General features: G+C 38.2%; 2 protein-coding genes across 4 annotated transcripts; one reads left to right on the top strand and one right to left on the bottom strand.

The window, feature by feature from the left end:
- Window positions 1-277: 277 nt before the first annotated feature.
- On the top strand, window positions 278-12646 carry LOC131310593 (uncharacterized). 3 transcript variants are annotated; one of them, XM_058337701.1, is made up of 6 exons: window positions 278-437; window positions 768-1142; window positions 1312-1455; window positions 1544-1745; window positions 10152-10952; window positions 11696-12646. In XM_058337701.1, exons 1-5 carry the CDS (start codon window positions 357-359, stop codon window positions 10181-10183), a joined length of 834 nt encoding a protein of 277 aa, XP_058193684.1. In that variant the 5' UTR covers window positions 278-356; the 3' UTR covers window positions 10184-10952; window positions 11696-12646. The 3 variants fall into 3 exon arrangements, with proteins under 3 accessions (XP_058193684.1, XP_058193685.1, XP_058193683.1); XM_058337702.1 differs by lacking the exons at window positions 10152-10952; window positions 11696-12646 and adding an exon at window positions 9557-9603; XM_058337700.1 differs by lacking the exons at window positions 10152-10952; window positions 11696-12646 and having other exon boundaries at window positions 1544-1979.
- A 5151-nt stretch (window positions 12647-17797) lies between these two features.
- Window positions 17798-25359, bottom strand: LOC131309427 (uncharacterized). The gene is made up of 8 exons (XM_058336066.1): window positions 25251-25359; window positions 20853-20988; window positions 20539-20768; window positions 19900-20427; window positions 19164-19749; window positions 18744-19010; window positions 18488-18503; window positions 17798-17995 (listed from the first exon to the last, which is right to left on the bottom strand). Exons 1-8 carry the CDS (start codon window positions 25357-25359, stop codon window positions 17798-17800), a joined length of 2070 nt encoding a protein of 689 aa, XP_058192049.1.
- Window positions 25360-27317: the final 1958 nt, after the last annotated feature.

The raw sequence follows: 27317 nt of genomic DNA, 5'->3' as shown, positions 1-27317 counted from the left end.
ACTCGACAGTTAGTTACCGAAATTGAGATATATTTTCAGCATCCAATTACCGAAATATAATATTTTTTTCAACAGATGTTTACCGAAAATGCATGTTCGGCAGTTGTTTACCGAAAGTTGAACATATTTTCGACATGTAGTTACCGAAATACAATCTTGTTTTCAACAGCAATTTACCGAAATGTTATTTATGATTTTCAACAACCATTTACCGAAATGTAGTGGGCTACGGGAGAAAATAAAGGGCTGCGAATAGCGGCACCCTTTTTTTTTTGAGCGGTGTCTCTCCTATAAAATCCCGAATCTCTTCCCTGTACGCATTCCACACTTTCCTTCTCCGCTCAAGGTCAGCCTCTATGAGGACGCCGACCCCCTCGACAAACGGCAAGCCCACCGTTCCGCCGTGGAGAGCCACCCTAAGACCACGAATGCCCAAGGTATCGATCTCTTTCTGTTTCTGATCGATCGCTCTCTCTCTCTCTCTCTCCGAGAGTTATTTGCCCTAGGTTAAAAGATTTTGTGGGACGGGGATCCTGGGTCGTTTATTTCAAATCCGTTTGTTAGTTTCGGCTTGTAAAATCATTTGGCGGGTTTGATGTTATTTCATATCCTCTACTTGCTCGATCGTAGGGTTTCCAATCACATGCAATTCAAAAGGGGATCCTCGGCTTTTTTGTGTTTCTTTTTTCTTTTTTAAAAATAAAAGATTATGTCTGTGTCTACCTTTGATTCGAAAAAACTGATTCGTTAATTTTTCTTTTATCTAGAGTTTGCTGGAGATGGACGGTGATGGTATCGACCAAAAGACGAAGGCAGAACATTTGAAAATCCACGAGTCGATTCAGGCCACCAAAGAAAAGTTGAGATCGGAAGGTTATTTTGATAAACCGCCGGCATTTAACGGTTGGGAAGTCTGGAAGGAAGATTTGAAAGCCCGTTCTGCACTCAAACAAAAGCAGGAGCATTTAGATGGAACAAAACAGAAACTGCAGAAGCGGCATGGAGAAGAAGGAAAAGTACAGAAGAAGAAGAAGAAGAAGAAGAAGAACAAGAACAAGAAGGAGGTGGACCTAAGGTTGCCGCGCTGTTACTTAACTAGAGAGGAGACAGTGGAATACAACAGGAAGGTCAAGGAGTCCGGGGTATGCGTATGTGTGTCTATTTAGTTTATTTTTTTGTTCTCCCAGTATATTGTTTCCCTCCCTTGCCTCTTTAATATATTGCTCGTGTGTTTCCGTACGTGAATCTGCTAATCTATGGCTTTTTTGAACATTTACCCTGATATAGTGTACCATTACTACCTATGTACAGGGATTTGATGTTGGGGACCTTCCCAGTGGTGTTCTAGACTATTGTATAAAGCCTCTTACGATTGATGAAACTCGTTCTCGTAAATCGATGCTCAAGTTTCAGGATATGGCAAAGACAGCTATTAGAGTTTACAACGAAGAACATGTATGTGCTCGCACTTGTGGCTCATTAAGTTCTTCCTGCCTTGCCTTTCTATCAAGTCATGTTTCTTTGTATTGGGTTTAACTTGTAGGACACAAAGTATCAGTTTGTCAAGGTCATCAGAGTAAATTGGAGGATGTCTATTTGGTCATTCTATTATATAACCTTTGAGGCCAAGGATGACATGACTAGTTCTCCTCCCCAGAACTTCCAAGCGTACGTGCGTATGTCTTCTGAGGGTGAGAAAACTATCAAGTTTTGCAGGGTTGAACAGAAATCCGAACTGCGTGAAGGTATTCTGTTTTCTGTTATTCATTTGTGTTGTTAACATTGGATTGCTAGTGGGGTTATATTCTTTTTTCCTTTCACACCTGGGGTATGTTAAGTAAAGCAAAACATTAGGTAAAACAAAACCCGGTATGCGTACGACGTGGTTTTTGTAGACCCAGCTTCATGGTATGCTACCGGGGTATGAATGTGAATAATGTAGTGAAATCCTGCTATGCATGGGAATTATGCTTTTATCATGTTCTATTATTTTCGAAATGATATCACGCATAACTGTTGAATTGTTGAGTATTATCAGAGTTGGCTTATTTTCCTTCACTTTAGAGAAACTCTACGGTCCCATAAAATTTTCCCCAGCATCGCCCCAGATTGGGACTTGGCTATCAGACTCACTCTGGTGGGTCCCCCATCACTAACCCCAAACAGGCTAAAATCCTCTACTCTCTACCTCCATTCCCACTGCTTTCATGCCTCCACCGACTGCCCCTCTTCCCCAAAGCGTCTCTCTCTCCGCCCTCACCTCCTCAGCCTCTGCATACTGACCATCTTCACTCCTTACCGCCACGCATCTTAAGGGACAAATTGCACCTTGTCATCTTAATGGGTGGATTCAAATTTTGTATGGGTTTTATCCATCAAAACTCATCTTTATTCTTTTGAAAATAAAAATAAATCTAACTTTTAATATGATTACTTGTTTTCTTTCCTTTTTTAAGAAGAGACGGGACTCACATAGGGTTCGGAAGATTTGTTCCCCCTTGTTTGGTCCATGAGTGCACAATTGTTTGTTGTGATCCATGTGTTAAGGATCGTTTACTTATACCTCTCCACATGCGAGGTCGCATGTGCGGTGGAGTGTTGGAGTTTTGTCCCCCATCTTTTAATCATCTCCTCCAAAACTAGTATATGGGCCTTGGTGGCCTCTTTACTCATTGCCAATTGGTCTTGAGTTGGATGCCTTAACACTACCAAATTCAGATTCCCTCATCTTTGTTCTTAAGCCAAGAAACAGAGGTGAGTAGAGCTCAGCAGCAGCACTTCCAAGGGACTGGTAAAATTCTTATTTTCATCTTTTGTTGGTCCCTTTAATATTCCTCAGTCTAGTTCAAAACAGCAGGACAAAAGGCCCGTTCTCTAATCAAGCTAAAGAACCAGAGGAATCTATTGCTCTGGTTCTCTACTAAAGAAACAGAGTGCAGCCATTCTTGAAACCTTCCTATTGGATTTTAATCAGTCATTGTTGTTTGTTGAAAACCACAATATCTATGGGCATTTAACTGACTGTTGCTGATTGTAGGTCTGAATCCAGTAAAATAGTGCTAGATATTAGCAGCAAAGTCCCTATATGTCAAAGGTTGGGTTGAAATGAGATAGTTCTCAGCCTCAGAATCAAGGCCATGAAGTTTTTGGCTCTAACTTTTTTTGTGAATTTCTTCTCAAATGGAATTGTCATAATCGTACTACAATTGGTACCTAAATTGTTAACCTTCGTGTATTGAGTAGAGAAAGTGTGGGCATTCAACTACCTCATTCTGCAATTTTGGAGCCAAAACTTTCGAACATGTAAATGACTATCAAGATTTCATTAGTTAGTTATTTGACGATAAAGTCCATTAGAAGGCAGCCAAAAGAAATTATAAATGATTTTGTGAGTAGAGAAAGCTCAGAATATCCATGAGATTTGAACACCGCTAATCTCTTGGTGCTTTTTCTGATTTTGGTAGTGGGAAAAGACCCTATTTCTCATATCCCAACAAATTTCAGAAAATAATGGAGCCATGGAGTTGAGGATGCTCTGTTTGGAACGGTAGAAAGCTGTGGCGGAAAGGGTTTTGGTTTGTCGGCAGTAAATGGTGCGGGTACCGCCTACTTTGCCACTTCAACATTCTTGGACATTTCAGGGCTTTGTTTCCGGGTACTGTGGATTGCTGATGCAAACCAAAATCAAAGGGTCTATTTCATAAGAGAGGATCCCCAAACTTGGGATACAAAGAGCTCTAGCTCTCAACTTTTCTTATATCATTATAAAAACTACCTAATGAGGACTCTAGACACCTCTTTAGTCTTTATATACCCACTAGCACTAAGGACACAAAATGACCTACATACCCTAAATTCCCTAAATTCTACTGCCTCATCATTCGCCCTCTTAAAAAAATTTGTCTTCAAGCTGGACAACAGGACTGAATAAAACTAAATAAGAAAAAAAAGGGGTCTTTGTTATGCAGTTTCGAATTCGGCATGCGGCTGCAGCTTCTGTTTGTGTACATTCACCGCACCCATGCTTATGTGCCATAAAATCACCCATTTGCCACATACCTCTTACGGATCAACACTTCCTGAACATAGGTGACTACACATGGTTCCAAAACATCACAAGAATCATCAACCATAGCATAGAGAAATTTCAACTTGACATCATGCTCAAAGACTTTCTCAAGTGAACACCATTACGAAAGGATCTTCAAGCTGTCCGGAATAGTTTTTGCCCTCTTTTGGTGCCTTCGAATAACAAACTTTTAGGAGGAATACTTGTGTCGGACACCGATGCCTCATAAACTTGAACATCTTGGAATTGGGGCAATCCGGTAGGCAACACTTGAAAGCAATCCTCGACCTTTGGTTCAACCAACTGTTCATGAAGTAATGGAGCTTCCAAATCACTCTCATACTCTTCAAGTTAAGTGTCTTGTACCAAAGGCAACTTGAAAGTCAAGACTTGAGAGCAATCTTCAACCTCAAGGTCACGACTTCCCTTTTCTCCATAACCTTGTGCCAAAAGTTCCTCACTATCTTGTCTTAAGGACTAAGGAAACTTTTCTTGAGCATATCAATAAGCATTCCCTCTTCATTATCAACACCAAACCCCTCATTCAGAGACTCTTGGAAGACAGACACATCTTCAAATTCACATCCAAACTCTTCATTTGGAGACTCAACAAAGATGGGCAAATCTTCAAACTCATCTTCAATCTCAAAAACTCAATCATCTTGAAAAACACCTTTAATATCTTCACTTGGATATTCATGAAGACATCAAAGATTGGAACAATAGGAAAAAAGACTGGAACATTAGTGTACTCATAATTATCATCACAACTTGGTTCTTTTACCTACTTGACAAAGAGGGCATTAAGAACATGTTTCTTTTCACCATCTTCCAACTTGAGAAATGGTTTTCCAAACTTGGAAGCATTCAAATATTCCGCTAGGTGATGGATTTTAGCCTCCATGGTGTCAATTAAAGGTTGATTTTCAGTTGGGTTAGCCTCTAAGGACTTACTCTCACCAAAATTAGCAAGGAATTGGCATTCTCTAATCATTTCTTTTACTATCCTTTTGTGACTAACTATGAGTTGTGTGATTGTGTCCACCAATCCATAGCTCTTTCGGTAAGGCAAGTAAACAGCCAACCAATGAACTTTGGCGGGCTTCCACAAAACTTGGGAAGTTCATTATCCACATCTTCACCAATGTATTTAAATCTAGCAAAATTTTCTCTATGCCAATACGGAGCACCATTATGATTTTCCATTGGTTGGATGTTGCAAACACCGCACCCTTTCAACCAAAGTAGCTACTTCACTCATCTATTCTTGTGATTTGGGTTGCCACAATTATCAATTCAATCACCAAAGTTTGCCATTAATCCCCATCGATGCCTACTCTACTACCTTTACATTCACTCCTTTCCCCATTTTTATAAACTATTCCAAACAATGGCCACATACAGTCAATCAGTCAAGAAAATCAGCCCCATAACTCAGTCAACTCGGCACCCAGTCAACTCAGTAGTTCAATACCCGGTCACACGACTACTACACAATCAACCTACTGAACCCAACCCAACTCAGTAAATCAACAACTACTTCTACATTCACTCCTTTCCCCAGCTCTATAAACCATTCCAAACAAGGGTCAAACACAACCAATTAGTCAAGAAAATCAGCCCCATAACTTAGCACCCAGACAACTCAGTAGTTAAATACCCAGTCACACAACTCCTACACGCAGTCAACCCAACCCAACTCAGTAAATCAACAACCAGTAATGAAATCACAGAAAGATACACCCAATTCGAGCTTAAATCAGTAAGCCTACTCATCCAGGATGATTCATGTTTATGAGAAGTACCAGATCTGGCTCTGAACAATGGGCTGAAATCACACGTATCATCTTCGCGAGGCATTTATGGTAGGAAATAGGTTCGAAAATGTCCTTAATCAACTGATTTGTAGTTGAATAGGCCCAAAATATAGGGATGGGATTCAGGGTGAATATTGGCAAATTCGTATCCGATTCCCAAAATCGGATGGTTGCCCAAATCCGCTTCGAAACCCGAACGGGTGGAGTGGCGAACCATACCTGAACCAAACGGGGTTCGGATAATTCCCGAACCGGTTGGGTAACCGAATTAGAGAGAGAGTCAGGCAGAGCACAACTTTTCTCTAGTAATTGTAGTCAAGAGAATACAGATCTAGGGATCGATCAAATTCGGGCTATAGAAAAAATCAATAGAAACAGAAGCACAAAGCAAATCAACACACAAAATCTTGCTGATAAAAAAAAAAAAACACAAAACCATACATGTAAAAGAAACTGATATACATCCAAAGGCTGAAGATCTATCATCTAAACATCATCCATTTCTCCATCTCCGCCTTAGAATTAGGTTTCTGCTTCTGGGTACCCACAAGACCAGACTTCTGAGTCGACTCGGCATCGGCTGAGTTGGTGAGGTCATCAAACGTGACTCGCTTCTTTGTACCCACAAAACCAGACTTTTAGGGATTGGGTTTTGGGGTTTATTCTTCGAATTGATTGCAGGGTTCGACGAGAATCCAACGGAAGGAGGCAATTAATTGGAGAAGATGTGTCTCCTTTCCTCCTTTCTTAGGAAAGGAGACTAAGATGTGTGTGCTCTTTGAGGAGAGGCGATTGTAGAATTCTGCGTTCTGAGAGAGAGAGAGGGGGAGGGAGAATCGCGTCACAGTGGAGGAGGCGCTCCCTTAGGAGAGGAGACTGAAGTCTGAACCCTAGGCACAGAACGCGCGTGCACGCGCGTACACACAATATATATTTCGTAATTTCAATTCGGTTCGGGTAACAATTAAACCATAACCAAATCAATACCCGATCGGTTATCCAATGCCTCAACCATACCCTTACCCGTGCGGAAAATTTCGGTTCGGTTACAGTTCAAAGAAAAATTTTGGTTACGGTTCGGGTACCCATCTGTTTGGTTCAACTTGCCATCCCTACCAAAATATGCTAAATCTCGTTCGAACAGGATCGATTTTCGACTTGAATTGAAGGCTGTTCTAGCTTTATTCGAGTGATTCAAGTAGCATAGATGTACTTGGGTTGCTGCTCCAAGCATCGCAAAGTAGCGAAGATCGGAAGATGTAATTCGCAGGTTTGGTTGCTGTTTTGATCGAGCACATAAAAGCTTAAAAAATTTTAGATCGAGCTCCAAAAGTGGGTTTTTGTCGTCCAAAATGGGAAAATCAGCTTCGAAAATGGACGATTTGTGAGTTCTAAGGGTCGAAATCGAGTTTTAGGTTGTTGGATTAAGGCCTCGATTGGATGCAGGATATGGAAGGGGGATGAAGACAACTGCCCGGATAAGGCACTGATGTGACAGGTTTGGCATGGTTTGGCATCCAAATTAACACCCGGATGAGTTATAGCCAAGTCACTGTTGGGATGAGTTTATCCGGCCGCGGGTGGATTAAATATGGATGGGTCTCGACCTAGCCATAATTTATCCGGGCTAATCTGGGTAGTTTTTTGACCAAAACACCCTTCCTCATCCCCTCCCCTGCCCCCAACCGAAGATGCTAATCACAGACCACAAACTGCCATCACTGCAATCACCCCACAACCACCAAATCCACCACAAACCGCCACCACCATTGCAAATCGTAACCCCCAATTCCGAATTCGAAACCCCAAATTCAGAGAGAGAGAGAGAGAGAGAGAGAGAGAGAGTTGGACAGAGAGAGATGATCGGAGAGAGGGAGGGAACGAACCAAACCCATGGGAGAGACGATCGGATAGCTAGCTTGACGCCCATGGGAGATACGATCGTCCTGCTTGACGAGAGAGAGAGACTCTCTGTTGTAGAGAGAAGGTCGGTGGGTAGTCCAATATATAGGTATACATGCTCTCTTGTAAAAGGCCCAACATATGAAAAAAACAAGCCCAATTAACAACACATTATTTAGCCCAAATACAAAATAGATAACAAGTCATTAATTTTAAAAAAATGATATTTATATTTTAAAAATGTTTAAATTGTTTAATCTACGAGTGAAATAAATTATTATAGCTTAAAATTGTCAAAAATTATTTAAATACATTAGGTTTTGCAATTATATAATTAAACAAAACACAAAATGAGTTAAAAATAATTAAAAATGATTTTTTATTTTTTATTTTTTATAAGTATTAAGTTAATTATTTTATTTTTGAACTAAATTATTAAATTGTGAAAAAGTAATTAATTTTATTGAATTTTGTTATTATGTAATGAATAATCTAATTTCATACTGCATAAGGGCAAATATGTCATTTGATAGCTTTTTACATCATACACCCTTCTTTATACATCCAATTTATCCTCCATCCAAACCAAGTATTATTTTATCTCCCTTTTCTAATACATCATCCAAACTATTTATTTTTTAATACACCCTCTATAAATGTCACATCAATGTGGGTCCTCTCTTCTTAATTAATACCCCTTACTATCTTATCCCCCCTTCATAAATAATACATCAAAAACTCATACCGTATCCAATCGAGCCCTAAATGTAGATATGGGCAAGACAATGGGAATGGTGGCTCCCTCGGTGACTCTAGTGTTCCGGCAAGGTTAGGGTTAGGTGAGATAGCAAAGGTAGGATCTAAGCCCGTATGTTATGATACCACATATGCAAACCAAAATGGAAGGATAGATTTCAGGAGAGAGATCATCCCAAAATGGGATACAATGAGCTTTAGCTCTCAACTATTCTTATATCAATATCAAAAACTACCTAATGAGGACCCTAGACACCTACTTATATACCCACTAGCACTAAGGACACAAAATGACCCATTCTAAAAATGCCATGGAAATACACCATGTTACTATCTCGGAGATTTAGTCCCTTGCATATCCCCCAAACACAATTCGTATAGGGCTTATGCATTTTGTAAGTCTTCTCAAGACTGATTACATGGTTGGGCAAAACTGTTTTGTGTGGTGATTTTATGCATATCTAACGTTTTAGTTTGAATAATGAATGAAAAAGATCATAAAAGAACAGATGCAATAGAATGGGTGTAAATGAAATACATGATCATGTACCTTTCACTTATTGATGTCACAAAACACATTTACACTCAGGGACAGAAAGACATTGACAATATTTACATATTGAACAGTAAGAACTTGATAAAAACTAGAATGGGTGTAAATGAAATACATGATCATGTACCTTTCACTTATTGATGTCACAAAACACATTTACACTCAGGGACAGAAAGACATTGACAATATTTACATATTGAACAGTAAGAACTTGATAAAAACTAAAAAGTATCTCAAACCCCAACATACATATTTGTAGCAGATAATGAGCCTTAGAATCTTAGAAGTTATTATAGAAGATTGGAAATTGCGCGTTGAAGCTTGAAAGAGCCCATGTAATAACTGGTAATTTTGAAATTTCATGAAGGTAATTAATCATGGACATTGGCAAGATAGAATCTCTTTAAATGATCCTTTAAAATCCGTAGTTAATTTCTTGAAATGGTGGAAACTTTTCAGACTATGGAGCTTTTAGAAATGGAAAGGAGTAGCAAGATACAAAGACTTTTGATTGTTTTCTAGTTTTCTGAATTTTTTTGTAGTCCATGTAATATACTTTAGAAATTAAGTTTTTTCTTTCTATTTTCCTAACTTGCAAGTAGAATTGTAGATTCAGCCAAGAAAGTGACTTCTCTTGGAGCATAACCCGTGCATAACAGGGTTGGAATGGTGGTGTTATTATTTTATGTTTGTACTATTTTGTTGGGGGAATGACTTCGACGTTTCTGGTCATTTTGGGGACACCGTAATTTTTGGCATAACAAAACTATTATAATCATAACCAAATCCATTACAAGCATAACAGAATCATAGCAAGACATAACTTGTTTGTTATGTCTTGGTTGAGTTTGGTTATGCTTTGGTTGATTTTTTGGATATTTTTTGGTTATGCCTTGGTTGGGTTTTGCTATGCTTGTAATGAGTTTTAGTTATGTTCATAATGGTGAAGTTATTTCAAAAATTACGGTGTTCCCAAAATGACCGGGGACACCATAGCATCATATCCTTTTGTTGGTAATGTTGTTAATTCATCACTTTTTTCTGTAATTTGCAGGTTGTGGGGAGACATCACAGCAGTGGGAGTAAGCTTGTGGAATTTTGATGTTCATGTTGATGGGTGTGTTGGTGAAGAGTGTGGCTATGTCTCTCAAATTTCAAATCCAAAACGCAGATACTATTAAGTTTGTTGTTGGTGCTTTCAATCTAGTCTGTCAATTAAGGATATTATGGATATTATATAGGGATGATTTTTCATAAGTCCACTATAGCACTTTCCAAACCCACTAAATCCACTTTTAAATTTCAAAACCCACTAAGTCCACTAACATATTATTAATGATATAATAACGCTGTCTAGTCTAAAATACTCCTGTTTTTTAAAAAGTTTTTGCCCCGTTTTTCCATCAATTTCGAAAACATTGATTTGAAATTTTCGAACTTCGAAAATCTCTCACAATTCAGTACAAATAGAATTCCCCCCCCCCCCCATTTTTCAGAACGAACCCCTGTTCGTGAAAAGCGTGAAAAGCCCTAGACAGTTCGTGAGAAGCACTAGGTCGCCTGCCATTTTGTCGTCGGCCTTCTTTGTTCACCAACGGTCTCGCCTGTTGATAGTCGTCGTTCTTCTCCATAGTTTCAGACGGACGTTCTTCTCTGTTCGTCGCCGTCCTACGATCAATTTCAGTCGCCCATTCTGGTCGGGTGCTAGTCGCCGTTCTTCGCCCATTGTAGTCGGGTGGTAGTAGCTGTTCTTCGCCGTTCTCCTTCGTTCCAGTCGGACGCCGTCCTGCTCTTCGCAGTTGTTCGCCTTCGTTTATCAAACGCCGTCAAATCCTACATTGGAATCGATTACCAGGTATGTTTGTCTTCGTATATATGGTTATATGAATGGGTTGGCTAAGTTAGGTTTAATCTTTTAAGTTAAGGTTCTGATCGGTTAAGTATTGGTTAAGTTAAGATAGGGTTTTGATTGCAAGTATATGTGGTTATATCAATATTTGATCCGTTAGGGTATGGTTGAATTAAGTTAGGGATTTCATCGATGGTATATATGGTTATATAAATGTTGGTTGTTTGAACGTTGGTTTACAGGTATGTTTCTTCCTGTATATATGGTTATATGAATCATTTGGCTCAGTTAGGGTTCTGATCGGTAAAGTGTTAGTTAAGTTAAATTAGGGTTTTGATTGAAAGTAAATGTGGTTATATGAATATTTGATCAGTAAGGGTGTTGTTGAATTAAGTTAGGGATTTCATTGATGGAATATATGGTTATATAAACGATGGTTAATGTAAACTGTGTGTGAATAGATGTTCTGTGTGGCCTGATTTTTAAATATGGTTATATAGTGATATGCTAATGCTTATGGTTATATCTGGTTAAGTTATCAGTTTTTTTCCTTGACTGACGGATATATAGATTTGAACTTGACTGACTAAATTAAGGTATCAGTTTTTGTTTTTTACGTCTATAATTTACATGTGATTTTGACCGGTCCATGTTAGAACATAATTTGTAATATCAGTATCTTGAATCCCTTTTGCTAAGATACAAAGCTGTATGTTTCCATGGGTTTAATTTATTCATTGTATGTGCAGCAATGACGAAACCTAAAAGAACAGGGAAAGAGTTGGTACTTGCGGTGTACGCTAAAGAAGCCTGTCCGTTAGCAATGATTGACCCTCCAAAAGAGATGAGGCAGAAGAAAACACCAAGGAAACGGACAGCAGACCCTGCTGTCATAAGTATAGAAAACAGTAAACATAAGTCTGAGATAGTCAAGTCTTCCTCCCCCTCCCTCTCCCCCTGGAAAAGGTGTCCGCAAAGAAACGGACAGCAGACCCTGCTGTCATAAGTATTGAAGACAGTGCACATAAGTCTGAGGTAGTCAAGTCTTTCTCCCCCTCCTCCCGGAAGAATGTGTCCGCAAGGAAACGGAAAGGATCACAAGAAGCTGCTGTAGAAGCAACTGTCTAAAGTTCCTCCCCAACCCCAATTCAAATCAATAGAAAACACCATGGAAAGAAGCCAGACACTGCAATGGTTTATGAGAGAAAGAGGAAAAGGCCAAATAGTGGAGATGTAGAAGTTATAGATTTGAACACCCCAACAAAGAGAGTCACACGGTCTGCTGAGGCATTGAAGAAAATGCAAAGGAGTAAGTACAAAGAAGAAAGGGAGGACAAAGGGTTTAGACGAAAATCAAAGTATCAAATCTCTGAGAGTGGAAGTTTAAATAGAAAATCAAATGTTAACCAAAAGGTAAAGGAGGGTCAAGAAGAAGAGGAATGGGATGAAGACAAGGGAGATGAAGAAGAAATTGAAAAGGAAAAAAAAGGGCAGAAGAGAAAAGGAATGAAGGGCACGTAAGGCCATCTAAAGCAGGAAAAAGTTGAACACAAGAAGGCCATTCAGTACAGGTAAAGACACATGATAATATGTATATGAACGTAATGATATAATGTCATTTTATACCGACATGTGTAAGAATATATATGTTTATAACCTGTAATATATATGGTTATATATGATTTTCTGTTTCATTTTAATCATATTGCACCATCATATAATTGTTAGATGTTCCATATTAACATTGATATAATGTTATATATGATGTACATAATAGTGAAAGGTTATATGTATTGTTATAACCTGTCATATATATGGTTATATATGTTAATCTGTATCAATTTCATTGTATTTGCAACAGCATACAAATGTTATATGTTGCATATTAACTTTGATATAATGTTATATTTAATCTAACTTGAAATATATGATGTTATAATTTGAATTATATATTGTTGCATGTGATCTTCTGTAACAATTTTTGTATTTTATGCAAGTCAACTTTAAATACTGTGGTACAAATGATAAGGAGTATTTCTACTGGGCAATTTACACCACTTCAAGTTCAGGAGATTAAGAAGACACCATTTGCGGAACTTGTTGGGTATTGTCGAAGCAAATCTGGATGAGGCCTACGTACGGAAGAGTGATACCGACGTTTATAGTTGGTAAAGCAATATGAGGGGACGAGTGGGAGGTTTAAATTGGGTGGCAAGTCTGTGAGAAAAACGGCGAAAGAGGTAACACTCATATTTGAAATACAATCCGGTCCTACAAGGATTGTACTAAATCCAACTCCAAGGGTACCGAAATCAGACTTCGCTGATCGATTTTGCCCAGGTCCCTAAGGCCAAAGAATATTAACAATTCTGGTACTAAGAAAATTCTTTACCAAGGTTGTTAAAGGCAACACTTTGCAGGATGCGAAGGACTTGGCACGTGTCCTATGCCTTTTGTTAATAGGGACATTATTTTTTGCAAAAACACAAGCGAGAGTGAGTTGGGGTTACTTGGAGTTTGTGGAATATTTGGATAATAGCACCTCATACGATTGGACAACATTTATCACCGAAGATGTCATCCAAGAACTAAACAAAAGGGCTTCTTCAAAACCAACAAAAGTAGGAGGATGCGTAATGGGGATTATGGTAACAATAACTTTTCACTTTTTAACTTTTATAGTTTTTCCAATTTTTTGTTATGTTCTAAATTAATTTGTGCCTTCTTTTGAAAACAGTATTGGTTCTGTGAGCATGTGTCTATAATTAAACAAGGAAATTCACAAATCATATCAAGGTTCATCAAGTGGAGGCTTGGTGACCTAATCAAGGCATTACGTACAAACAACTTGGACTCACTTGATCCGCAATCAGTAAATATTAGATAGAGTCATGTGTTTTTTTAAGGAACACAGATGATCAATTATAAAACAGTTTTGGTGCTGCATGTGATTTATAAACGTCATTGTTTATTGTACTCCCTTCGTCCCATTTTTATAGTCCATTTTCATTTTTCGTGCCGTTCTTTTAACGTTTATATCTTCAAATATAAATCTCCAAAAATATGCAATATGGATCTTATTTGATAGTTCTCGACTAGATCTATAATACGAAATTTTTAAAATTATGAAAAACATTGTAGATTGGAAGATATAAGCGTAGAAAGAACGACACGAAAAGCAAAAATAGACAATAAAAATGGGACAGAGGGAGTATTTTTTTGAAGGTATTCTCCTCAGAGTTGCAGCCATATGACAAGGAGGAAGAGTTGTATCGGTTTTCCCAAGTACCCGAACACGATGCTGATGTCAAGGCCAGTAAGTTGAAGACAGCAGTTGACAAGTTGGCGACGAGGTCGTGGAGGATAGAAGTGATGAGGATACGGATAATGAGCAGGATGCAGTGGTAACCCTCCGAGGTATAATCAGAAAGTTGACCGAAGAAAATGTGGAAAAGAATCGGATAATTTCTGATCTTCAGAAGGAAAATAAGGAGAAAAATTTTACAATTTCTGAACTCAGGAGAAGAATTACGAATCATCCACAAAACACAACAGTTGGTTTAGGATTCGAAGGCATTTCCGCACAGTTTGACAAAGACCACCTGGAACACGTAAACATTACTTTACAAACAGAGATTGGTGGCATGATCATAGATAAAGACATTGTTGAAGAAAAATTGAAAGTTGCCGGAGATATCATTGATGATTTTGTGACACACATTGTTACACAAATGTACCAGGTACCTCATATATATTAGGTTATATATGTATGGTTTTTTATAATCCTGTATATTAGGTTATATATGTATGGTTATATATGTAGGCAATAAGTTAACAATTATAAGTGATGATTGTTTTTTGAAAACAGACAGTTGAAAATGTGGGTTAGAAAGAGTCCAATGCTAAAAAAGTGGATGACGGGAGAGATAAACATGAAATAGAAAATTTGGAAGAAGAAGAAGAAGACGAAGAAGAAGAAGAAGAAGAAGGAGAGGGGGTTTAAAATTGTCCAGGATGAGGGTGGGCCAGAGAAAATAATGGTGCCAGATGCAAAAGTGAACAGTACGACTATAGAGGCATACACGAGTATACTAGGATGCAACACACCTAAAAGAAAGAGGGGAAAAACCAAAATAAAAGTGAAATAATCGTCTCTGACCAGAAGAGTCAACAAAACTTTCACCAGAACGGAGAAGCGGTTAGACGATTATGTCTACGTTGATTTGAAAAAGGGGGCAAAGAATATATCGAAACAAAAGTGGAATCCAAGTGAAGCACCGTTGATACACTTGCTCCCGAATACCGATGCGAACCTATTGCAACAAATTGTTGATTGTTCTGACGCAGATATCACGTAAGTAAAAATACTAAACTAATATAACATCATATGGAAAGATTGCATTACATGATCTTTGCTGCTGTTTTCAACATAATCTATGAGACGAAATTTTTTTAGTACACATTTTTTGGCGCATCACATGATCTCAATTACGTTTTTGCTGATTTTTTTTGGTACACGTGTAATAACAATTGTACTATCTGTACCAATGATGTGACAAGAGAAGTTGTATTTCTGGAAGACATAATGAAACTCTTGCAAGGAGGGGACGTCTCAAACTGGGTATGAAAATCCTATCTTATATCATACTGCAAATACATATCAAACTGGGTATTGGTCGATTCTGTTCTTACTTAAATATGGAAACTAATACAAATGATTGACGGTCTCGCACGTATGTTAACAATCCAACTGGATAAAGATAACCTTAACCATGGTAACGTTGCATATTTTCCATGTACAATCTGGGTAAGCAACATCTACTTTATTTCGTAAATGCCTGCTTATTTAAGGTTATATATGATCATCTGTCTAATATATTGGGCTGTAATTCTGCTGCTGTTGTAGTTCTGTTAGTCCAATTCTGTTATTCCAGTTGTTGCTGATGTTTTGGTACTTAAAAATCTAATTGAGAAGGGTTATTACTAGTTTTCTGTCTTGGCTATTGTTTTTAAGTAAAAATGGTGTCTTATACCGCTGGAATCTGATATTTCGTACAGCTCTGTATCAGAATGTCACCTGTTTCTCTTCGTATATATGGTTATATAAATGTTGCTGGAATTAAGATGCTGCTGCTGTTCTGTTGTGTGCATTAGATGTAATGTTCTGTTTTCCTTTGCACACAGCTGTTCTGTTGTTTTCTACATCTTAACTCAGTTGAATTTCATAATCGTACTTAATCATAAAGTACATTAACGTTATATATCACCTCCATACAACTGATAAAGACCAAGCACAAGTTTTGCAATGACGTGTCAGTAACATAACTTTTCATGTACGAAGCATCCCTTTAAACTTGGGTTATGAATGTAATGTTGTATAACGTTATATAACTTCAATAACGTTGTATACAGTGTACCTACAATTATAGTTATATAACGTTATATAATTAAATTAAAGTTATGACAGGAGGTTATAGAATGCTATAAAATGTTAAAATCTATAACATCATATACTAATATAACCTCATATGGAAAGATTGTATTACATGATATTTGCATTACACTCATATTAACTCAAGTAAGTTATTGCTATATTTTTTTTTTGAATTACATATATGATTATCTATCTACTGTCTTTATAAGATTTTTCAATGCATCAGACTATACTGCACAACGAGAAAAGCGACATGAGAACAGTTCTGCTCGACGTAAAGCTTCATCGTGTGTTTGAAAACGTCCGGCAGCATGGGTCTAAATACTATCGGTACTTGGTATTCTCTATGCATGGCAGAGGGGACAAACCGCTAAGATTTACACCGTACCATTGGACCATTATGTTATTTGATGTTAGGAAAAAGAACTGGATGCACTACAATTCGTTGAAAAAGAGAAACGGTAGTGATCCAATTCTGAAAGACGCTACTGTTGTGGTACACTTACTAATACCATATACACAAATACTCATAATCTCATTCACGAACAATATCAACACCACTAATGTTGTACTTTCTAAATATAGAAAAAATACGTGGAGAATTACATGAATGACAGGCATGCTGAGCTGAATAACCAAAGTACCGATACAGAAGTTCTATTTGAAGACCAAAATTTCGATGCTCCAATCTGCTCACCTAAAAATGCTCCACAACAACAAAATACATCGTAAGCTTCAAACCACCACAAAACTCCTATATACAGCAGTTTGTCAAGAACTCCAAATAAACTTATCATATTTATTTGCCTCGAAACTATGCAGGGTTGATTGTGGGGTTATCGTATGCATGCTTATGGAACTAGTGGCGCATCTTGAGCCAATCCCAAAAACATTGTCGAAGACTGAAATTGATCAGTTTAGAGCTAGTTTAGTCTCTCGATTTTTGAACGATGAAGGTAGAAGCTGGATAATAAAGAAATGGGAAGCCTGACGGATGGGGAAGGGGTCGCAATGACCATTCAAGAGATGGATAGTGAGATGATGATGAGATTGTTTGTGATATGGGGAGTGAGATGGTGTCCTCGGGACAAATGTGGTTTTAATTTTTGTGTAAAGATAGCAGAAAGATTTTTCTTGAATTTACATGGCACTAAACTCTTGGATGGTTCATTCCAAACAAAGTTTGACTTGGCCACTGACTTGTAAATAAAATCCTATCTTATATGGTTCATTCCAAACAAACTTTATTGGACTGTAATAATGCTGCTACTGTAGTTTTGTTAGTCTAGTTATGTTTGTCCAGCTGTTGCTGATGTTTTGGTACTGAAAATTTAATTGAGAAGGGTTGCAGCTGCTATTGCTTCTGTTTATTACTAGTCTTATGTCTTGGCTACTTTTTTAAAATAAAGATGGTGTCTTATATGGCTGCAATCTCATCTGCTGCAGTTTCTCTGTATTCTGAAGCTAGGTTGCTGCTATTTTGCTGCTTGTTATGAAGCTGTTTTGATGCTGTTATGCTGTCCAATTTAACCACATCTGACGTTCTAAAGGCTTTTGTAACAGAATGTGTAAAGCGGAATGTGTAAAGGTCTGCTGTTCTGCTATCCAAGTCATGCTGTTATGCTATTAATCGAATGTGTAATTGGTTTTTGTAAAGGCCTATTCATGTGTTATTGGATTTTGTAAAGGCATGTGGCGTATTAGCTACGATGTATATTAGGTTGTGTCATGTGTTTCTTTTTCCTGTTTCTAGAGGGGATTGAAATATTCGTTTTGCATTGTAAATTGTTTTATTTTGTTTTCCTCTTGGGGTATGCCCCTTGTAGGCTGTATATTCACCTATCTTTTTTTCTATTGCAAGCTGGTTTATCCAAAAAAAAGATATATATCCATACAACTGATAAAGATCAAGTATAAGTTTTGCAATGAATTGTCAGTAACGTAACTTTTCATGTACGAAACATCTCTTTAAACTTTGGTTATGAATTAGTTATCAAAAAATTGGACAACATTATGAACATATATGGTCATATAATTGAGTATGACATACGTAACTCTAAAAAGCAGCTATACGTAATGTTATATAGCGTTATATAACTATAATTACGTTATATATAGTGTACCTGAACAGGAGAACAAACTGTGCAAAACTCATGTATACAAAATATTAAACTCTTTATTTATCCATAATCTAAACGAAACAACTTCAATGTTTAAGCATGAATAAGGAAAAAAAAAAATCCCCCCAACTTTATTCTATTCTTCATCATAATCTCTCATTTATTCTCATATTTGACTCATTGCCTCATATATTGCTTGGCTCTTTGCATGTTCTTCGGTTGTGCTTTGAAGTCTTGTGGCACCTCCCACATTTATTTGGCCTAGTATATGACTCTTCACCCTTTGAACGAACGCGTTTAACTTTGGGTCTACCTGCTGGCTGCCTGTTCCGTGGAGGGTTTATAACTTGGTCACCTTCCTTTGTAAAATCAGGAATGTCACTCTCTACAACTGGATATATGGGTTCTTCATATGCACGCCGATACGCATCGACAAGGTATAACGGATCCATGTGGTCCACCAAAGTTCCTTCCCCTCCGCAAGCTTTTATAATAACCGTTGCAGTATGCCTACACTTGAAACCGGTAGACTACCATTGACCACAAGAGTACGTCCTTTCCTCAACAGATACTACCTTCGGGGGAAGACAGCGCACCTCGTACAAACCACCCTTCAACATAATGATCCTCCACGACCTTCATTTCTTGATAAAGCGAGCTAACTTCTTATCCATATTCGGACAAATAACTGAATTCCATTTCATCGACTTTACTCTCCTAGCTGCCATTTGCTTCATAATTTTGCGACGAAGTTCATCAACTAAATAAAAAACAGCCATTTCTCGAGCTTTAAGAATCCAATTGTTAAACGACTCCACAGCACTAGAGCTCATCTCGTCGTACCGTTGACCTTTAAAATACGCGTTGCTCCAATGCTCTTTAGGGACACTTGCAATAAAGGTCCTAGCTTTATCCCCACCAAATTGGTAAAAATCTTCCTCCGCAGCTTTGTAAACCGACACCGATGAAGCATATGCACATTTGTTGAACAATTCTACGAGCTTGTTCCGAAAACCTTTCCTAAACCGACCAGGAAAGTGATCCTTCAAGTTAAACTGTAGGTGATAAAGACAGTATGCATGATGACAACCGGGGAACATAATAGGAATGTTGTTGACAAGACCTGCGTTACGATCAGTAATAAAGGTAATAGGACAAGTGGACAATGTACTCCTCAAAAGGCCAATAAACCAAGTCCAATTAGCATCATTTTCAGCGTCACAAATTGCATAAGCTATAGGGAATAAACCTACACATGAATGATAAACGTATAACGTTATATGCGAACTTCTATCATGTGTAGCTTCACATAATAGAACGTACAATGTTATATATTCAAAACTGTACAAATGAAATTTAATATATAAGGTTATAACATAAACAACGAACACAAACATACATTGATTTGCATCTTTTTCTGTTGCGGCAAGGAGTGTTCCTTTGAATCTACCTTTCAAATGGGTGGCATCAAGACACAGAAAAGGCCGACAGTAATTGAACCCCTTGATACAAGCATCAAACGACACAAATAGCCGTGAAAACTCTTTGGTTACAGGATCAGATTCTAGCCTCAATACGCTCCTCGGATTTGTAGCCCTTGCAGCTTCAACGTACCACCGAAGCCTATCGAATGAACCTTCATAATCTCCATACAATTCCCCCCTTGCCTTCTCCACACCTAACCAAGCATTATGATAGCACAAATCAAGACCATACTTGTCCGTAAACCAATCCTGCATGTCGATTGGAGAAGTCTTGGATTTTTTCTCAACAATCCCAGCTATCTCATTTGCAACCAGACGGGATAACACGCGCTTATGCTTATTGGTTCGGTATGTTGACCCACAATTATGCTCATTATGACACTTTTTAATATGAAATACTCCATTGGTTCTATTTAAAATAGCATGCACCTTCCATTCACACCCTGTAATAACACACACAGCCGTAACCCTAAGTAAATCATTTTTCACAAAACGGTACATGAAGTCATTCTCAATCGCATATTTAGCCAGCACAGCCCTGAACTACTTCACACCTTTAGGAAACTCTTGTCCAACACCCTTTATCAAATTAGCCCAAGCTTCAGTCAAATACCTAGTCTCCGTATGTTTACAGTACTTTTCCGCGGGGTCCATTCCATCCACATATTCTACCTCATCATCAACAACTTCATCAACATCATCCACTTCATCAATAGTACTACCAACAATTAACCGGCTACTATGTTCATTCTCATCAACTTTTGTATTTATGCGATCACAATTACTGAGCAAGAAAAGCATGTTCTCAAAATCAGATTCATTCTAAAGAGCACAAAAACCATCCTCATAAGCATATGAAACAGAAAACCTCCCAATCGACAGATTCTTCCACCTACTACAAATGCTGCTTAAGACATCCTTCAACTTACCACCACCCGATAACCTCATCAGAAAAATCTGCAACCCATACTTACAAATAAACATGACTGTTGAATCCATAACAACTGCACACATAACAATACACAACAAAAAAAAAAATCAAATAACCAATAAATAAGGTTATATAACAAAAAGAGGACAAAGTTTCAAACATATATGGTCATATATTTGCGTATATCATATGTAACTCGTAACTCTATATACAATATCATATAACGTTATATAATAGCAATAACGTTATATCAGTTTCAAAAACGTTATATAAGAACACTAACGTTATATGCATAGTATTTGAAAAGGATAATATAGAATGTCATATAACGTTATATAAATATAACAACGTTATACTTATATAACGTTGGAGATAGAGAGAGAGAGTGAGAGAGAGACGATAGAGAGAGACGAGAGAGATAGAGAGAGACAGAGACGATAGAGAGAATGAGAGAGATACCCAAGAGAGAGAGTGTGCCTACAACATCAACAGAGAGAGATGATAGAGAGAGAGAGTGAGAGAGTGAGAGAGATACCCGAGAGGGAGGGAGGCGAGACTGCTTGGATCAATATAGGGAGACGACAGACGATCACCGGAGGAAATTTATGGGAGATCAATCGATTTTTGCGAGACTGCTCTTTCTCTCTGTCGCTCTATTCAGCGTAACTATTATTTCCCGAGATCTTTGCGTGAGTGATTTCAAACGTAGGATAATGGGGTAAACGGAAGAGATTTGAATGGGAGGGTAAATCTGTAAGGCACTATTTTCCTTTTAAAATGTAGTGGATTTCATGCCTTATCAAATACATATTAGTGGACTTAGTGGGTTAGAAACTTGATCAGTGGACCTAATGGGTTAGAAGTAGGCTATAGTGGACCCTAGGCCAATTTTTTATATTATATATTATGCAGTACTCGTTTGTTTGTTTAATGATTAGGAATGACTTCGGTGTCCCCAGTCATTTTGGAGATACCGTAACTTTTGGCATAACCAAAACCATAGCAAGGCATAACTTATTTGTTATGCCTTGGTTGGGTAGTTACGCCTTGGTTGGTTTTTACAATATTCCTTGGTTATGCTTTGTTTGGGTTCTGTTATGCTTGTAATTGATTTTAGTCATGCTCCTAATTGTAAAGTTATGCCAAAAATTACGGTGTCACCAAAATGACTGGGGACACCATAGCATCATCTTTAATGATTTATGGGATTGATAATATATAACATTAGGATAATGCTATGGTGTCTACCCATGTGGTGTCTCCGTTATGCCTATAGTGATTTTCGGTTATGCTTTTTGTGGTTTCGATTATGTTTCTTATGGTTTTCGGTTATACCTCTTGTGATTTTCAACTATGCCATTTGTGGTTCCATGTTATACAACACATGGAACCACACATGGCATAACATGGAACCACACATGATATAACCGAAAACTTAAGAGGCATAACTGAAAATCACAAGATGCATATCGGAGATACCGTAAGGGTAGACACCATAGCATTTGCCATAAGATTATGGTAGTTAGGGCTGCTCAGTGGATCAATCTAACCGCCGAAATCGACCAATCTGTCCGTGAATCAAACTGAGGTATGTGACTGATGGATGTAAATGGAAAAAAGAACAATCCGCCGCGAGCGGATGAATGTGAATTAGATTCGCTTAAACCGTCCAATCTGCCCAAAGTTAAAAAAATGTGAGAAACAGTAGCCATTCACAATAAACTATTAGCCTTGCCAAAATAGTACTAGTAAATTCGACAGTATTCTATATACCATACTACTTGTTATTGATATAAAAAATTATTGGTATAAAAATTTCAAAGGTATGTTAATACGAAAAATTATTGGTTAGTCTTGGGGCAATATAGAGTGGGTATGATATTGCTACTATACTTTTTAAATTTTTAGTATTTATAAAAAATAAATTACGGGCTTAAATCTGCCCAAATCACATCCAAATCGATTCGACCGAAATGCTCATGGGCGGGTGGTGGATGAGGTAAGTATGAATGTGTTTTGCTCTCATTTTTGGATTTCAAAAGCTTTTTAGAGAAGATATGAGCGTGCTTTATTTTAAAAAATGTTACTCGAGTAATGTAACCTTTTTACAGATGAAAAGTTTTGGAAGCTTTTTAGATTTTTTCGAAGTACTTAGGCTGTTTTAAATCTGCACAAACCGACCAAACCGATTCGCCTAAAATCGAATCGCGAACAGCCCTAAGCCCTAATGATAGTTTCAATGGGCTTTGAATAATAGCATATGTAGAGGTATATATATCTAGGGTAAGTGGCTCTTGCCAACATTTTTTTTTGGAAAGTGCTTTGGTTTCTGCCTTCAAAAAGGAGACACTATAATTTTTGGCATAACTAAATTATTATGCAATATAATCAAAACTCATTACAAGCATAACAGAACCATAACAAGGCATAACCAGAACTATAACAAGATATAACTTGGTTGGTTTTGATTATGCTTGTAATAAGTTTTGATTATACTCATAATAGTTTTGTTATGATAAGAGTTAAGGTGTCTCCAAAAGGAGGGGAGACACCGAAGTATTTCCCTTTTTTCAATAGTAATGCTACATGCAAAACATTGTTGCACGGATCCGACCTCGCCCCTCATATAAATGTGGCTCCATCCATGGGCCGCACTATGTGGTGTGTACCAAGTTTATTCTTTTTTTAATTGTTAAAAAGACCCGTACTTTTGACCTTTATACAATTATTCTACCTCTACATCCAAACAAATATTCAATTACACATCTACACTCATAATAGGGGACGAGTCCGTACACACTACACATCTAGTGTATGAAATCCATTCTTATAAGGAATGTGGGTGTGTAAATGGTTGCGGAGTTAGAATTTTCATTATTTATATGAGTCTCAGAGATCCCCAGCAAAATCCAGCCACGTTTCCCATTGCTCAGTTCCTGCACTGTTTTCTTTAGTTTCAGCTTTTCGTGAGGTGCTTTCTTGCTTTTTTGGTCTCTCTACACAGGACGGCGTATAGGCGAAACTTCTTTTTGTGATAGACACCCACAAGTTTATGAATCCCTTGCGGGTTGCCTTTAAAGGTCGAACATCGTCTCATGCTAAATATACAATTGACAATTTCCGCCACAAGTTTCTGGCTATGCCACTTCTTGTTACACCAAAACAGAAAAAGAGTGTTAGCTTAACAAAAGACAGAGTATGAAATCAAACCAAACGGGAGATAATTAACCCATTAGGGTTTATGGTTTTCTCCCACTTTGTTCTTTCAATGCTCGATAGGATGTCGGAGCATGGTTTTGTGGCTTATATAGGCTACAATCATGAGGAATGTCTTGAAAGGTTGAGAACTTCGATTGACAGAAGGATGGATGACCATGCGGAGTGTTCGCCTTCGGGATCAAGGGATTGAGAGCTAGGGTTTGCTTGTTGGAATGTGGTATTGTGTGGTGATTTTTGCATAGATTCGAGGTGTTTTGGGAGTGATTGGATATCCCAAATTTGGAGGTTTAAACCTCCTATTTATAGAGTTTCAGGGAAGACCCAAATGATTATCAAAACAAATTTAGTAATTCGTGTTAGTAGAGGAGTAAATTCGAGTTGAAACTCTATTAAAATGAGTTATGAACGATTTGAAGTTGCATGCATGTCGGGAGGAAGAACCGAGTTCTGGAATGTTCTGCAGAAAACCAAGATCAGCGATTGCGAAAAACAAGTGGCAATCGCCAAAAATAGGGGCAGTTTGTGGCTCTGGACCAAAGGAAATGTGGCGATGTGTGCAAGAACTGGCGGTCGACTGTTTTTCTAGCCATCGAAACAATTGGATGACAAGGAAACTGGCAATTAGCTATATATCTAGCGATCGTCACTAAGACTGGCGATGGAAGTGATGATTGGTTCAGAAAGTGAATATTAGGGTGTGGATATGCTAGGAAAGGTGTTTTGAAGGATGTTCCAACAACCTAGGCCTACATCTTTCATGCGGGCCTTCATACTCTAAGCCAGAAACTTGCCAGAACCTGTTCATCGAAAAAATACCCAAGGCGGGACTTAAATACTTGCCAAGCCAAATTAGGGTGTCTACATAACTATTTTGCAATTTTTATTTTTCACAGCATATTGATCACAAATTCGTTTTGAGTTCCAAAACCCAACCTCTTTCTTTGTGCATAGTCTCCAATCAGTTTTTCCTTTAATTATTACCCTCATTTTTCTTTCTTGGTCTCTCCATTCATTACCCAGAAAATCTCCCTCAAAACCCAAACCAAACAAACTACTCAATTTCCGAACCTTGAAATTTCATAATCTTGTTGTTCATAGTTCAGTCCCCACGTTTACTGAATTCTGATTTCGTCCCTAATTGAAGATCCTCGCACCTTAACGGAGAGAACTTGTAAATACTTGTGACAAGAAAAATTGATAGAAACTCGATCCCGCAGTCCTCCATTTAGCCACTTGGTTAATTAGTCCAGCTATACATACATGGGAATGGGTCAGTCTTATTGGCAGGTCTCCCTTCGTCCTAAAGATATTATTGTGACATCCCGCTTTTTCTAAAGAAAAAAAAAAGTAATATTTTTGACACTGATATTTAATGGGAAATGACGGCCAATGACGTGTTTTGATAATTAATACCTGCCAATGATATTTTCAGCATTAACAAATGTTCTTAGCTTGTCGTTGGCGGGTATTAATTATCAAAACACGTCCTGAGCCGTCATTTTCCCATATTTAATTCTTTCATTTTTCTTTTTTCAAACTTCTTTCTAATAAAAAAAGATATTGATTATTATAAACTGCATTTATTTCGAAAATTCTTCTAATCTCGAATAACTTTTTTTGTTTGTTTGTGTGTGTGTGTGTGTATGTGTGCATATTATATTTTTGGGCCGGTTAGTTTTACTTGGGTTGGATTTAACTTTTAAACGGCCCGGCTAGTTTGTGAGAGTGTATTTAATTAATGAAGAGAGGGCCCATTATTCTTTCATAAATATTGAGAACTAGGGTATATTATTACAACGTTAAGAGAGACCTAGCGTTAATACTTCCAGCGGCAGAGAGAGAGAGAGAGAGAGAGAGAGAGAGAGAGAGAGAGAGAGAGAGAGAGACAGAGAGAGAGAGAGAGAGAGAGAGAGAGAGAGAGAGAGAGAGAGAGAGAGTTAGGCTGCGGGTTCGGGAGAGATCGTAGTGTCGAGTTGTCGGCGGCTTTAGGAAATTCCATCAAGAAGTTTCGTCCTTGGGTAAGACTTTGATCACTCCTCTTATATACTCCTTCCGTCTTTTTTTAAGTGTCCTATTTCGTAACTCCAACTTATTAAAAAGACATCTTCATTACACCTTTCACATCAATTTTTTCCTCCACTTTCCCTACTTACCCATCACCATTACACTTTTACTCATTAACTTCAAAATAGAATATACTTTAGGGACAAAATAGACAATGCACCAACTTTTACACCCCTAACTTTTCAAAATGAACACTTTTTATGGGACAGCCCGAAATGGAATACTGGACCCTAAATAAGGGACGAAGGGAGTAATATTTTATTCTATGACCCTTATGGCTTTCCTCATCATTCATTAGAATTGGGGTTTTGTTGGTAGAAATCAAAGAGAAGTGCGTGCATGTGTGGTAAGGGTCATCATCAGGCCGGGCCGGGCCAGTCCAGCCCGCCAAGTCGCTGCCCAAGCCCGCCCACGGGCCGGGCCGACCGGGCTTTTTCTTTTTGGCGGGCTGGGCTACTTACCATAAATTGAAGCCCAAGCCCGGCCCACGGGCTAGCCCAATTGGTGAGCCAAAAGCCGGGCGGGCTTAAATTTCCTTGGGCAAAACTAAACCAAGAGAAAAAAGAAAGGGTTTTGTGGGATTTTGGGCTAATAGGCGGGCCAGTTGGCGGGCTTTTGGGCTGGTACCACGGGCGGGCTCACGAGCCGGGCCTACGGGTGGGCCGAGTAAAAATTCAAAGGCCCAAGCCCGCCCATTACAAACTACGGGCTGGGCTAGCCCGCCCGTTTTATGAGCTCGGGCCTGGGCGGGCTTTGGACGGGTCATGGGCCGGGCCTTCGGGCTAAATGATGACCCTTAATGTGTGGTGGCTGTGTATGTGCCATGTGTGATTATGAGAAGAGATGGTGGTATTGTAATTGGGAAATTAAGTTCGTGGCTGTGAAAGCGTAGAGTTTAGATTAGGAGAGTTCATATTCATATTAGTAATTTTTCATTAAACTGATTTTAGTACTTTCATTCTTTTTATCCAGAGACTAGCCGAGTACTCAGATATTACATTTTGCGATTTATCGAACCAATGAGGTGAGTGGTTAAGCATGTGATCCCTTCTTTGGAATTCTTTTGAGCCTATCTACCATTGACAATTCGTTATTTGTTGTGATGCGATGATAATTATT

The sequence above is a fragment of the Rhododendron vialii genome, chromosome 12a (assembly GCF_030253575.1).
Source record: "Rhododendron vialii isolate Sample 1 chromosome 12a, ASM3025357v1".
NCBI classification, from domain to species: Eukaryota; Viridiplantae; Streptophyta; class Magnoliopsida; order Ericales; family Ericaceae; genus Rhododendron; species Rhododendron vialii.
The sequence above is the reverse complement of the archived record's forward strand: the minus strand, read 5'-3'. Positions and strand labels throughout refer to the sequence as shown.

Excerpts from the sequence above, each read along its gene's own strand:
- LOC131309427 (XM_058336066.1), bottom strand. The coding sequence starts at position 25,359 with ATGGAGGACTGCGGGATCGAGTTTCTATCAATTTTTCTTGTCACAAGT. Across the intron at positions 20,989-25,250 it reads AGGGACGAAATCAGAATTCA|TTGTTATGGATTCAACAGTC; the intron begins GTAAACGTGGGG and ends TTATGTGTGCAG. Across the intron at positions 20,428-20,538 it reads TGGACAAGAGTTTCCTAAAG|GGTGTGAATGGAAGGTGCAT; the intron begins GTGTGAAGTAGT and ends GTGTTATTACAG.
- LOC131310593 (XM_058337700.1), top strand. The coding sequence starts at position 357 with ATGAGGACGCCGACCCCCTCGACAAACGGCAAGCCCACCGTTCCGCCG. Across the intron at positions 1,143-1,311 it reads GGAAGGTCAAGGAGTCCGGG|GGATTTGATGTTGGGGACCT; the intron begins GTATGCGTATGT and ends ACCTATGTACAG. Across the intron at positions 1,456-1,543 it reads GAGTTTACAACGAAGAACAT|GACACAAAGTATCAGTTTGT; the intron begins GTATGTGCTCGC and ends TTTAACTTGTAG.